We start from the raw sequence: 14617 nt of genomic DNA, 5'->3' as shown, positions 1-14617 counted from the left end.
TATAAAAGCTTTAAATTAAATAAATATTGTGTCTATAAAAAGTCACTAATCTTTCCTTTCTTTTAACTCAGTATGTAATCTTGAAACATTATCTGTTAATAAATTAGGGAATCAAAACCTCTTTTTATTAATCTTACAGAATGCCAAATATAGAATATATCTAAATTAAATATTAAGAATTAAAATCCAAAGTTTAAAACTGAATTAATTGGTAACAAAGGGGCACTCATCTTCTTCCATTCTCTTTTAAAAATCAGGAAAATAATAGCTCAGGAAACTTGAGATTATGGTTTGCTACCTTGTTCTATCAGTAAGAGCACAGTGTTCCTTTATCCTGGAGTTGTGTTTATTATATATTGTGACAGTGCATCAAAAAGCCAATAATAGAGCTATCTAAGAATCTGATTTTACTTGGGTGAGTCATTTTATCTAGTCGTGTCCCTGTATCCATGAGCAGTGGGTTATTCTGGACTGTGAATTTTTATGAGAAAAGAAATTTGTGCAGCTAACATTTCCTCAGTAATCTGATGGATAGAGGAGATGGACTTTGCTGTGAATGAATGGATAAGATTTAGGTTACTAATTCTTTGTCACCAAAGTAGTGATGGCTCAGATGCTATACAGTTATGAAATCAATCACTTTGCCTTAGCTTTTCCTCAGTGTACGGGCGCTTGATGTCAGCTATCAACAATGTCTTGGTTCTGTCAATAATTATGATTATTTACTGTAGGCCTTAAAATTAAAAATGTATATCCATGTGTCAACTTCAATAATGATCACCCCAAGCATTGCCTATCTTCCTTACTCAGTATCATGACTTCTGAATTCAAGCAACAAAAGACAATAAACTGCCTTGTGAATGACATTTCTTGCCTCTATACCTCGTTTTCTCTAGTGTTTGCACCAGGGACATATTGTGTAAGTGAAATCCTGCAATTGATCAAAAAATATGTTTGTCTAAATAATTCATTCCAACAGAGAATTTTATGGGCACTAATTCTAAGATGAATGCTGCTCATCCCTTGGTTTAGTCTGATTAGATTAGTTGTAGACACACTATATTTTAACATTTAGTGAGTCAGATACCGTGGCATGGAGAAATAATGAGATACTGTTTTATCTTTCTTGTTGATACACAGATTTTTCATTTGTGTCTTCTATTTTGGGACATTCACCATAGTTTTATTATTTTATTTTTCTCAGTGCAAGAGATCTTCTGCATTAGACACTTGGTTTTTCTTGCCATATTATCATTTATCACTCCTGGCAAGCTATATTCAAGCCTCCTGTGCCTTTCAGAATTTAAGTCATATTGTTGTACACATAGGACCAGGATAGTTTGAATTACTTCAAATAATAAGGAAAGTTATTTTTAAACAAATATAAATGGAGATCTGTCCATTATTTTCCAAATTCACTTAACTTCTAAGAAAACGATGGAAAAGAATGTGTGGTAGCATAACTGAGCACTGTGGCGATGCAGCTCACCTCTCATAACTCTGTTCCAACACCGGCCTATACACTAGCAAATGAATGAAGAGCAGCTTGTTTCCTCTGAACCCAGTACATAGCTATAGATTGCTTTAGGGCCAATGCCATGGCCACGAACTACATGCTTTATGAGTTGACTTAGTTAAATGAATGATGAAACTTAACACTGCTTTTAGTTTGGGTTTCCTGAGATCTGAATGAGGTTAGAGCAGTGGGTTCAAATTATTGTCCCTGAACTAGCATCATTAGCATTACTTGGGAACTTATGAGAAATGCAAATTCTCAGGCCCCAAGACTTACTGAATCATAAACTCTGGGGGTGACACCTAGCAAACAAGTCCTTCATGTGACTTCGATGCATTATACTTTTTCAGAAACATTCCTTTGGGTATGATGCTGCCTCAATTCAAACTGTTAAGATGTAAAAAAGCAATTGGTGCCATATGGGACATTTGTCTGAACTTTTATATCCAAGGATACCAAGAGGAGGTTTTTTTCTTCTAAAACTTCTCTGTGCCTGAAAGATAAATAACATTGTTAGTATATGTCAGCAACTGAAAACCTTTTTCATCTCATGGCACACACACACTAGTTACTAAAATTCGGTGGCACACCAAAACATATATTTTTTGCCTATCTGACAAAAAATAGATGTAATTTTGATTCATTCACACCAGACAGCTATTGTTTTGGCTGTTGTCATTTTTTACTTGACAATCTAAGGGAAAAGCAGTCAGTGCCCTTAACTAAATAGTCAGGCATTGCACGTTTTAAAAATTCTTGTGACTCACCAGTTGAAAATCACTGGTATATGTCAATGTAGCTTTAAACAATAATTGATAGAACACTCTTTTAGGGGACAAGAGAGTTTTTAAATATTGAGGTTTAGAGCAATACGCTGTTAAGAAAATAAAATAAAATAAAATATAAAATAAAATAAATAAAATAAAATAAAATAAAATAAATAAAATAAAATTAAAATAAAATAAAATAAAATAAAATAAAGTAAAATAAAATATAAAAAGTGAAGCCCTGGCCAATGTAGCTCAGCTGGTTGAAGAGTCATCCCGTAAACCAAAAGCCGCGAGTTTGATCCTCAGTCAGGGTGCCTAAGGGAGGCAACCCATCCATGTTCACTCTCACATAGATGTTTCTCTCTCTATTACTCTCCCTCCTCCTCCCCCTCCCTCTCCCTTCCTCTCCCTCTAAAATCAATGAAAACATTTAAAAAGAAAAGGAAAATAAGTCAAAGTTACTACTGGTATTCTACTTGTAAAATTTTCAGTGTTTTGTAAAATATACATAATGTTTGATTGTGGCAATAAATAATTGTTATACATAATAGGTGATTAATTGAGTCAAATTTGATGTTTTACTTTCTGTCCTTAACCCAACCCACCCCGTCAGCTGATACAAAATCTGTAAAGCTCAGATTGCTTTATGATCTATCACATTGGATTCAATAGCCCAAACTATATTATTTGCTTTGCTTGATTTAACTCTATATCTAAAATTATATTTCTGGATTTTAGATGATTGAAAACAAATGTAATAAAACCTAAGATTTAGACTAATTATGTAAATATTGATTAGAGTCATTGACCAAGGAGTCTCCTGACTGTTTTTATTTGAAGCACACACATGATTCTGGTGATGCTCACACTTGCTAATGAGTAAGTGACTAAAGAAGTGTATTCAGAAATCTAAGAGTAAGTTAATTAAAGGTCAAATCCAGAGGAAGTCACTGTAGCTGTCAAGATTTATTTTCTCCAGCTTGAAGCTGAAAAATAGCAGGAATAAAGAGAGAATATATTTAGAAACATGCATAAGAAAATAATGCAGTTTTTCAGATTTTCAAACAATGATCCATCTGCTTAGAACACGTTAACAATTAAGGAGTAATTCTCAGTCCACTACATTAGCAAATATTTGCTGGGTACCTGCAAACAATGGACACTGTAGAACTTTCAGCACGTCAACACAATAGATGACCACACTGACCATCATCTAGGTAGTAATATTTTCCTGTAAGTCAGTGGCTTTTTTTTTTAAGATTTTACTAAAATTTGAAATATCATAAGGCTGAGGAGAAATGTGCTTAGAATTACATTTACCACACACATCATACTTTTTTCTTCCTAAGGCAAAAGAGGCAATGTTCCTTCACTTAATAAGTAGAATAAAATTTTTATTGGCATCCTCAGTTGCCATGGTAACAAAATGACAAGTGGCCTTCATGTGCTTTCATGATGTATCAATAATAAGCTAACCATTTGGGAGCAAATTCATTCTCTTTAGGCATGTCTTTTGAGCAGAAATACTGCACGTGTTTATTAACTCATGAAGGAGGTGCTATTCATGCACTACTTAATGTAACAATTATTAAATAAGTTAGATTTATTTTTTTTAAGGAATGAAGCAATAAAAGATAAAGCAAAGACTCAATTTAGTAGCACTTCCTCTATTTCCATTCTGTTTAGTTTTCCTTTGGAAGAGTGGTCTGGAAGACATAAAGAATGAAATATCTAAACCATAATTTGGGTAATAAGATTCACTGGACTTTTCTACACACCGGTCAGGAAAGTCCTAACCAAATATAGCAGAGCAATGAAAGAAGGTGTGTTCCAACATTAGTTGTGTGATGCATCTTCTATGTTTCCCCTTTTATCCTGCCCAGCTCCCTCCTTACTCTTAATGCTGGGCGATGACTTGTTATTACTGTTGAGTCTTATTTCACCGTCACCTCTATTCATAATCTTTTGAATTGGGAAAGTAACTATACTTATTTCAACATAAAACTGAGGCAAGTACCTCAAGCTTCAGGAAGTTCAGCTGAACAATTTCTCCAGTCTAGACATTAATTACCTCTAGCTGCATATTACCATTGTGTAATACTTCATTACAGTTCAGACTATTTGCCTTATTTTCAGAATCATATTTCTTTCTAAAGGAATGTTCATAGGTTCCCAATTGCTGTCTCCTTCTTTAGTCAAATTGCTTTCTCTTTCTGGTGCCAATTGAATTAACACCAACTAATATATTTTCTTTCTGGACACATAGATATAAAACTATGCTTTTTGACTTTTGTTGTTGAAGGTCTTATGCCTGTGAATAAAATCAAATGACCCACTAATCAGGTTCTGTGAGCACTTTCATACTTTTCAAATGATTCAACAAATGGTAAAAACTTCTTGCAACCTAGTCCATAGGCTTGACTGGTCTTGTCTTGAGTATCTGTCTAACAAAGCACTAAAGACTCTTCTGAGTATAAACCATCATGTCTCACATTGTTTCATGTAATTAAAGGGAATAAATTGATAACTCAACTTATATTTCTTTACACCCAGACAATAAAAGGGGCAATCTGTGTTTTTGGTCATAAAAAGTTTTTCTTTTTAAGAAATGTTATCTTAAATAAAATTAATTCATTTAAAACTTTGATTATAATATATTTAAAAAATAAAACACCATCAACAATGTTTGTTAGAATTGTATTATTCTTAGTAGTGCTATTAATATTATTAAAGACAAATGAAGCAACAGGAGATAAAACCATAGTATTCATGCTTTTACTTTATAAAACCATTTCATACATATTATTTACCTCATTGCATAATAAGGGGATAAATTCATGACCACATAGCTAAAATGTTAAAACAAAGAAAATGCAAATGTTCTGAATTTCAATTCTAAGGATCTTTCTGCCACACCTTCTTCCTTTAAAAATGAGGGTGTGTGTATGTGTGTGTGTGTGTGTGTGTGTGTGTATGTGTGTGTGTGCACATACACCAATCATCAGAACCCACCATGCACTATCGTATTTATCAATCTTATGAAAATTACCTTGAAATTTCAAAAATGCCTGTATTGGGCACCAATGCATAAGCCAACTGACCTAAGCTACAACAAGCAGTATGAGTAATAAGTGATGTTTTTCTTTAGGATTTAGTGATCCTTTCCAAAATATAACCAGGCACTTTGTGGATCACCTTTTGCTTCCCAGAGGTCTCTAGCCAAGCTGTCTTTCTCTCCTGGGAAGCCTTCCGCCCATATGTGTGGTAGGCCTCTGCTTCCCTTCAGGTCCTTTGCAGTCTCCACCTTCTCTTCAAATGTTTGCCTTGTATTGGCTAAGCTAACAGTTAATAATCTAAGCAGCTCACCCACTAAAAAACCCATAGGTGCTCATGATTTTATTTATGGTTTTGAAATAAGATTTAACTCTTTGCAGCATATTTTATAACTTACTTTTTGTGTCTGTTTTATGCTTTGTCTCTTCTTGTTAGAATATAAGGGCCATGAAGGAAGGGACCTTATTCTGTATTATTCAAAGATATATCTCAAATATCTTGAATAATGCTTGGAGCATAGTAAGTACTCAATTGATATTTGTGGCAAAAATTTATGAGGGGAAAAACCAGTGATGATGTCACCTCATCTCTTCCAGATGATAGTATTGAACATATAATCCCTTTTGAGTGTTTAATGTGATCCAGACATTGTCTTTACTACCTATTATGGATTATTTCATTTGTTCTTCAAATCAACCCCTTAAAGTTGCTACTAGTATTACCCCCATTTCTAGATAAGGAAACTAGAGTTTATAGAGGAAAGGACCTTGCTCAAGGTATTGCTGATAGCAAATAGCACAACCCTAAGACCAAGCTGTTTGATTCCGTGACTCACACTCCTACAATTACAGCATATGTTTCAAAGGTAGTTTATGTTTTATCTAAACCAAAGAGCAATTCTAATGGTGGAAAAGTTAGGCTAAAGGAAAGGAAAGGGACAAATGGCAGGCCAGAAAGGAAGATACTTTTTAAGCAGAATATTTTTAAATTGTGTCCTCATGTTTGTTCCATCAAGATGAGTTCATCTACAGAGACTCTACAGTCCAGCGTACCAGGAGAGTTGCCTTTTATTGTCGATAATAGAATATGAGCTTTTTCTGACTCTTTTTAACTCTCAGTATTTTCCTCTTCTAACCCTTTTTGACTAAGTTTCCTGATTAGAGATTGGGTCGATGAGTCCTTTTGGAGAGGATATGTGATCGACCTCGTGCTTTACCAGGGCTAATCCAGGAGTGCAGTAATAACCCATAAGGGGGAGGCAGACACACCAGTAACATAGTTGTTGCCTACCCAGAAGGGCAGTTTTTGAGTGGAGAGGAAAGATGACAGGGCATATTTGCCAAATACATGGGGAGACAAATGTGACTGAGGGAAAGTCTCAAACATGCATGACTGGAAGAATGGTGGTGATAGTAACAGAGGAGTGTGATGGGGAAAATATGTTTTCATTAAGATATTTTCCTGAAATGCTGAGTCTGATTTGCCACCTGTGAGGGTGGAATGAAGAAATTTTCAGACACTCAAAGTATCAAAAATATAGCTCTCATACAACATTTGACAGAAAGCTTCTGATAGATTTGCTCTGCCAAAATGAGGGAATAGACCACAAAAAGAGACAGATTATCTGGGAAGGAGGGGATACGAGAGAGAGAAGAGTCAACGTGAATTCCCCGGGATAGTGGCAAAAGGTGATCCTAGAATGGCAACTGAGTGATATGCCAATATCCTCCACTCCTGGGAGTATAGGAGGAGGAGAGAAAGGAAGTAATGTATAGAAGTATAAGCAAAAAAAAGCTAAATTCTCATTTTATTTACCAAGAAGTCAGGGAATAATGAAGAAAGTGAGAGAACAAGAGACATAAATAAATTACTTAAAGATGTGGAGGTAAAGCAAAAAGAATCAATTGACTTGAAAGTGTTTGCCTCTGTATAAAAGGAAAGGTGTGTGTGTGTTGGAGGGAGTGATGACAGTCAACTTAAAAAAAATAACTAAGCTTGTAGAATTACAAAATCTTTAAAATATCTGTATATGTAACTGATAAAAAATAAAAATTAGCTATTAAAAGGAGGCAGAGGAGAAAAGATTTGTCTTAGCAAGATGAATGTATGTTCCCAATTAAGAGTGTGATAATGCAGATAATGGAGACAAAAATTAGGAAGCTTTAGGGAATGTGATTTCAGATTATCTTTTTTCTTTACCAAAAAGAGAATGAACTAATATCTTCTGCTGAAAGTCAAAGCAATTGAGTATTAGAAAACGGTTGGGATTGTGACACAGAAAGAAGAAGATGTGTTTAAAAGGATTGCCAAGCATCGGTAGAATCAAACTGATAATCTGAACTTGTAGGGTACTTTGTCAGTGAAAGTTTATGGTTTTCTGTAACAACTGCAGTTTGTGAATGAATTAGCTAATAGTGAACTTGGAAGCTTAATAAGAGTTAGGAAATGGTGAAGGTGAACTAATAGAAAGAAGAGATTCTAGGTTGTTCCCAGTCCCTTAGTAGTTAGAGAGGTAAATGAAGCCAAATTTGGGGAATATCAGGGAAATTAGGAGAGATAAGAGACTAGAGGTTATAATTAGAAAGAAAAACAAAATGAGAAAGGCTGGAAGGTCGATATCAAAGCTAGTAATTGCAGCATTTCAGACTGTAGTGTAGCTCTCCAAGCAACAATGAAATAGGCCAGCCCCCAGTCCAAATAGGCAGCCAACAGCAGCAGGTCAACAGTCACAGGTGATACAGATGCAGCCGCTGGGAGTGTATCACCAATGCATGAACTTAATTACATTGGCCTAAGGTACAGGGTAGAGATGGAAAACCACCCAGTGAACCAAAGTACTGATGGCCCTCCCAGAAAGAGCACAACCACAAATGCATTCCCTAGAATTTGGCACCAGGGAATAACTCCAGCCAAATCAGCAGCCCTGGAAATTGCACTCAGGCATGTGGCCCTGTGCTCACGTTGTGATGGGAATGCATTACCACACTGCCAGAAGTTAATTAATCAAGGCATGTAGCTTCTGAAATATGCAGATAAATTAGGAAGGAAAATTGAAACTTTGTTATGTGATTTTTCTTAATGATTAGAGTGTGTTCTAAATAAAGAGAAAAACAAATTGATTGCCCAAAACCATGATAAGCGCTTTTAATTCACAAGGGTTAAGCACATAAAAGTCAGGATATTAAAAGTTAAGGTTCTCATAGAAACGTTAATTTGACAATATTGTGCATACTCAGTGTGGGAGGTTTATATTTAATAGCATAAAAACAGTAGGAAATATTGCAAAATGTGGCTCAGTTAAACAAAATAAAATAACAAATTCAGGGGAAAGTCATTAAACATGATTATGGAAAAAAGAAAATAATGCCTTCAAATCTTAAAAAAAAAATTCAATGGAAATTATTCATTTTTACCAAGAATCAATTTTCCCTGACACATTGAATATTCTAATATTAGTTCATGCCTCTCATTTGCAGTTCAGATTTGGTCCTAATAGAGTAAAAGAAGAACTTACCAGCTATTTTCATGGCTTAGTTGATAAAGATTTCAGAGATGAAAATAAAAGTTAAGGGCTTGAAATATATTTTTTTAGTATATAGAGAACATGGTGGAGATTTTAAATATGTAAAAGATTGCCAAAGTACTATTACTTTGCTTATATATTTGCCTTCTGCATACTATTCTCATGTATGTATTATGCAAATTCCAATCTGACCATGCAAAATGTCTTATGTAGGTGGCATAGAAAAAGAAAAGAAGAGCCTTAGGGAATGTTTAAGGAAGGAAGTGTACCAGGAAACAAAACCACAGCCTTTAAGATGTCTGTATTTTGGTTCCTGCCTCATGAACTGGACAGCAGGTCTGGAAGCTGTGTTCTCCAGTAGAGCTGTACAGAGCCACAGGCCAACAATCCTGTCACTCTGGCCACATATGCTCCATTCACTTTATAGGTGACACAGGAAACAGGAGTGGTGGACCCATATAGTAACTTCTGGGACCATGTCACCCCTTAATTCAGTCAGTGCTAAAGGCAGGCAGGCAGGCAGGCAGGCAGGCAGGCGGGCGGGCGGGCGGGAAGGAGGGAGGGAGGAAAGGAGCAAGGGAAGGAGGAAGGAAATTGTATTATAAGCATTAAAATACTAACTCAATTATAATTATTACTTAATTCTAATTATTATTTATTTAATTTTAAGTAAACAATTTTGTGATTCTTTAAATCACATGTAATTTATTTGGTACAAAATTAACAAATGAAAACATTGTCATTTCATGAAAATATACAAATAAATTGACATTTTGCTAACATTTCTGTTTTCCATTGTATTTTATGTTATAGCAAAGCAGTTTACAGAACAATAGAGGTCCATTCATGAAAATGAAATATGTAAATTCCTGAGCTAGCAGGTTCTTGGCCCAGTATTCAAACCACCTCTTCAAAAAAGCCACAATGGTCTGCATTTTTCACTGAAAAATCTCTGCAGCCACATGCCAAGGCAATGAACTCTTTATAAGTGTGATGAAGAAAAATGCTTTGTATATTTACTTTAATCTTTACCCCCTGCTCTTTTCTGTTTTCAAACAATCAGGATGAATGCAAACTGCCAACTAGCAAGATGTACAAACAAGTGTTATTGAATATTCAGAAGTATGATGGTATTTCTAAAGTTCAACAATAAACCATTTAAAGTCTTTCTCGCATTTTTAATTTTCCTTATTCAGGCACCACAAGGCCACATAAGGAGGGTGAGGTCCCCGGAGTGGACTACATCTTCATCACCGTTGAAGATTTTATGGAATTGGAGAAAAGTGGTGCTCTCCTAGAAAGTGGGACTTATGAAGGTAAGCACTACTCTACTGCTATATCTGTTCCTTGTTGCATCACAGTTTTTCCTCCAAAATTCATTAAGACATCAGGTTACCAATGTGCTACTGTTTTTGGATTCAAAGCTTTAATAAGGTCATTTCAGAAACATATTTCCAAAAGGAAGGTTAAAGTACACTTGAATTAATTCTACTCTTGAGATGCCAAGAGAAAAAATAACATGAGCCGCAATCTGCCCTATTATTTACCCACTATAAATATTGTATAACCCAGTTGTTATGTGTGGACCTCAGTAGTCTTAGATGTAAAAGGGGAATGATAGCATTGAAAAATACAAATAATTAACATGTTGATATGGTCTCATTTATACATTTAAGTAACATCTGCATGCCTGTAGTTTATGTCTAATGAAATTATATATCTGTGTATGAATAATGAGATTTTTTAAATAATAAAAAACAGTGGAAAATAATACTTTCATTCTATCTTTACAGTTCTTATATGTGAAAATTATATTTATATGTATTAATAAGTTCAAAGATTAATCTAGTTTACTGAACTGCAATTAATAGTGAGTGATATTATTAACAAAACTCATAACATGCACACTGCTCCTTAGCCCATAAAATGTTTGAGATCTATCATCAGCAAATAAGCTGGATTTGTTAACAGTTAGGCTGTACACTACCTCCTTCATTTACCTGCAGATATCCAGTGGACTATAGTGATTTAAGAACTCAATATTTTTAAGTTGTTAGAAGTATTAAAACCTCTTTTTTACTTCACATTCCTCAGGCAGTTTAGGCTGAGACACGTGCCTGAGTCACGGCTGAGACATTTCATTGTTTATTGTCAAATTACATGATATAGGCAAAAATACCCAGCAAACAAAAATGGTTCTATAATGAGCCTTGTTTCTTCTTCAGATTGTCAAAAATAAATGATAGTGGAGATTGATTGAAAATATTTTAAATAAAGAAACTGTTAATCATAAAACTGCCATAAATTATGTATGAAAATAATTATATAAATCATAGAAAATAATTATATGAAGTCAGTAAGTTAAAAATAAGTTTTATACTATATTTTTCTATGGGCTTTGTAATGTTATTTAGTGGCATTCAGTAGTTTGCATGCTTGCAATAATAATGTATTAATTTAATTACCATATCTAAAAATAATATTTATGTAGCAAAGAATCAATTTCTTAACAAACAGGAACATTCCAACATTAGGATGATAAACAATATGACCTCTTCTTTGCTTTTAAAAATAAAGACTGTATAGAAAGTGAAAAAATTAAACCAAATGTTCATGTTAAATTTCTACTATTCTCATGATAAACTAAAGGTCATAAAATTTAATATCAATATATTTTAAAATATAATCTATCTTAAATTTAAGGTTCCAGTTGAATTTTTAGAGAAATATTCCAAGACCATATAAATATAACCAAGTTTCATGAACCAGAGTGGGTTGTCTTAAACCTTCTTTGGACTTCTTTTCAGCATTAACAGATTAGTTTGATCAGTTTGGTGCCAAGTTGTTAATCACCCAATGTGCATAGAGCTGATCATTGGACAATATGGCTGATTTACATATGTGACTTTGGAGAATCAATATCATTGTTTTCAAATACACATTGTATACTTGGATAAATAAAAAGCTCTTTTCTCAGATCACATAACTATGAGGATGAACACCTAGGGTGCACTCTCCAATCTCAAATCTTAACATTTTCTTACAATTACAGCTGAGAAACCAGTGAAATTGACATTGTAATAAAAATCACTACTATTCCTTCAGGATTGATCCTGAGCTATAGATTCAGGGCTAACCCTTAATATATTATTTGTCATGGAAACCTAGGGAATGCCTTTTCTGCTTTGGTGCTTTCAGACTATAAAGAGTAACAATCATGTGCGATTCAGCTAGACAAATGCCAGAACTTTTATAGTTGTCGCACCTTTATGATATCAATTTCTCATAAGATTTCTTTAATAAAATCCCAGTTGTTCTTTGTTCTGTGTTCTTCCTTCTTTAGTGTCAAGACCATTGCTCCCTTCTCTCCTCCTGCTAGAACATTCTCATGCCTTCTCAGCACTCTTTAAAGCCCTCAAGAAGACTGGAAATTAATTTCTAATATCTGTGAATCCACTAAAGAAATTAAGAAGGTATTGAGTTACTCTAAGCACCAAGGTTACAGACTTGTCAACCATGTGGGGCCCTTGAGGCTGATTCCAACCCACAAACAAAAATAGCTGCTAATGTAACTGGAGGTAAAAAGATATCCCCTGCTTATTTTTGCTTATAATACTTCCTACTGGGCACCCATTCATTTTTCATTAGCAAAGATCAAGAAAGACCTATATAAATTGTCTGGTTAAGCTGCTCATGACTGACAAAGCCATTCTTACAGTGTTTCTGTGCTTCACCCCCAACACTCAGTTTCAGAACAGGAAACACTCATCTGGAAAGTTGTTATGAAGAAGAATATATTCTTTTAAGCATTTCTCATATGTATATATTTTGGTCTCGTCGATAATTCTAATTTTAGTCTTGGTGAAAAGATGTAGCTGAAATGGAATTTGCCCTTTGATTAGAAATCAGATGGACTTTCCTGAACTGCAGTTATCCCTCATAGAAATTAGCTGAAAGTTCTTGCTCCCAAGTAACAATTCCGTTACTTATCAGAGGTTGCAAGGAAGGCCTTAATATGCTTGAGTTACCATCTACAGTTATGCCACATGGGCCATAGGCAGAACTTTATCAGATTCTTAAAGACTTTTTCTGCCTCACCAACCCCTGACCCAGGCTGAATACCTCATTTTAGTTTGCTATAAAACAGTTGCTGAATGGCCTTGTATGTAAATGGCCCAGAGGACTTGGCTCTTAGGGGCCATCAAGTGTTGACAAAGAAACTCTTCCATAACTTGGATGGTCTCTTTTTCACCTTCTTATACTCAATCAACTTTAAAATTAAATCAATAGAACAAGGTCCAGTGGCAAGCCTGTGATAACCCCAGGTAACATGAACATTACGAACCTTCATGTCAGAGCTAAAGGTTTAAGCTGCATGTGAAACACAGACCACAGAGTTCTTTGGATGAATGCAGATAATTCCTTTGGGATAAAGGTCACATGCAGGTATAAGTGAGACACCAGGAGGTGATTTAAATGTTAAGTACTCTAAGTCTCAGGAAGGAAGCCTTGTCTTTGGAAACTGTCTGAGGTGCTGAATTTCCCAGGGCTTTAGATCAGTGAGTCCTGCCTGACCTATTTCTTCCACTTATCTGGAATCCTAATTCATGGTTTCACTGACCACTCACACCACTTGTTTGCCTCAACCTGTGTTCTGAATGTTGTCATTGACCTCATGTCCCATGACTTGTGCCTGGACACTCGTTTCATTTAATTCATATACTAAGATCATCCACAGTTATGTTTCAGAGTAGTACTTCTGTAATTTTTCTATCTATTAAAGAAGTTACTGACCCTAAAGTTAAATGTTTCCTTTAAATGGATATAAGCACAGTTGTAACACTGCCCCAACTTTTAAGAACCAAATCAAGAGCGGTGAGTTATTTGGGCATCTGACAGAAGAGAGTGAAAATATGGTGTTCACCTTCACCTTAACTGCTATAGTTTCTCCTAATCATGGACCCTAGTATATATGGCCTCGAGCTTACTGCAAACAGCGTACTTACTGTCTTAAACAATTTTATTACAAGGACTATGAAATTCAAGTTTTCTCACATCTGTACATAAAAGAGTGCTGTTCTTCCTGAGAGAGCACATACATTCTTATAAAAATTTAAGTAAGTACAAATAATTTTCAAGAAAAACAAGCCAAACGCTCTTATGATGAGAGAACAGATGTAACCAATTTTACAAAAAATATTTAATAACTAAATTTAACATCAGCTTTTTTTCAGCATGACCTTGACACATTTATTATTGAAATTTGGAACCTCTATTCCCAGTCACGATAACATTGAGTAATAAAGAGATATTCAATCCAAAGAAAAATCATTATTGCTACTATAAGTAGTCTTGAGAAAAACCATTCTTCTATCAGTCCAAGTTTATACCCACTGAAATGTAGTAGTATTTCCTAAAGGGTAGATCAATACTTACATTGATGTTAAGGTTGTTGTCATTGCAGGAAGCCAAAATGAAATAAAATTTCCTTTTTCCCCTCTTCCTTAAGCCCTATTAGAAGAGAAAACTTTTACTATGTAAGTAATAACCTCTGTAACAACAGTAGATTATTGGAGTTTGCAGTTAAAAGGGTCCAGATATTATTTCAGACCCAGATTGAACCATTTTATTTTCTTTTGATACTTGTTTCATTTTCTTTATTTTGGCAATATTCCTATTGTAGAAGATTCTAAGCCATGCATTTGGATATTTGTTTTAGGAACACTAAACATTTACACATAAAGCTCACTAAAT

At 34.6% G+C, this 14617-nt stretch overlaps 1 protein-coding gene across 1 annotated transcript in view; it reads left to right on the top strand.

The window, feature by feature from the left end:
- MAGI2 (membrane associated guanylate kinase, WW and PDZ domain containing 2) overlaps window positions 1–14617 on the top strand; it is a 1282556-nt gene that overhangs the window by 713259 nt on the left and 554680 nt on the right. Inside the window, exon 3 of the mRNA XM_087821115.1 lies at window positions 10060–10179. Within this exon, the coding sequence (XP_087677241.1) occupies window positions 10060–10179 (120 nt within the window). The remainder of the gene's footprint in view (window positions 1–10059; window positions 10180–14617) is intronic.

Source organism: Miniopterus natalensis, chromosome 10, assembly GCF_054644295.1.
Source record: "Miniopterus natalensis isolate mMinNat1 chromosome 10, mMinNat1.hap1, whole genome shotgun sequence".
Taxonomy (NCBI): Eukaryota; Metazoa; Chordata; class Mammalia; order Chiroptera; family Miniopteridae; genus Miniopterus; species Miniopterus natalensis.
Note: the sequence above shows the minus strand (reverse complement) of the source record. Positions and strands in the feature narration are given on the sequence as shown.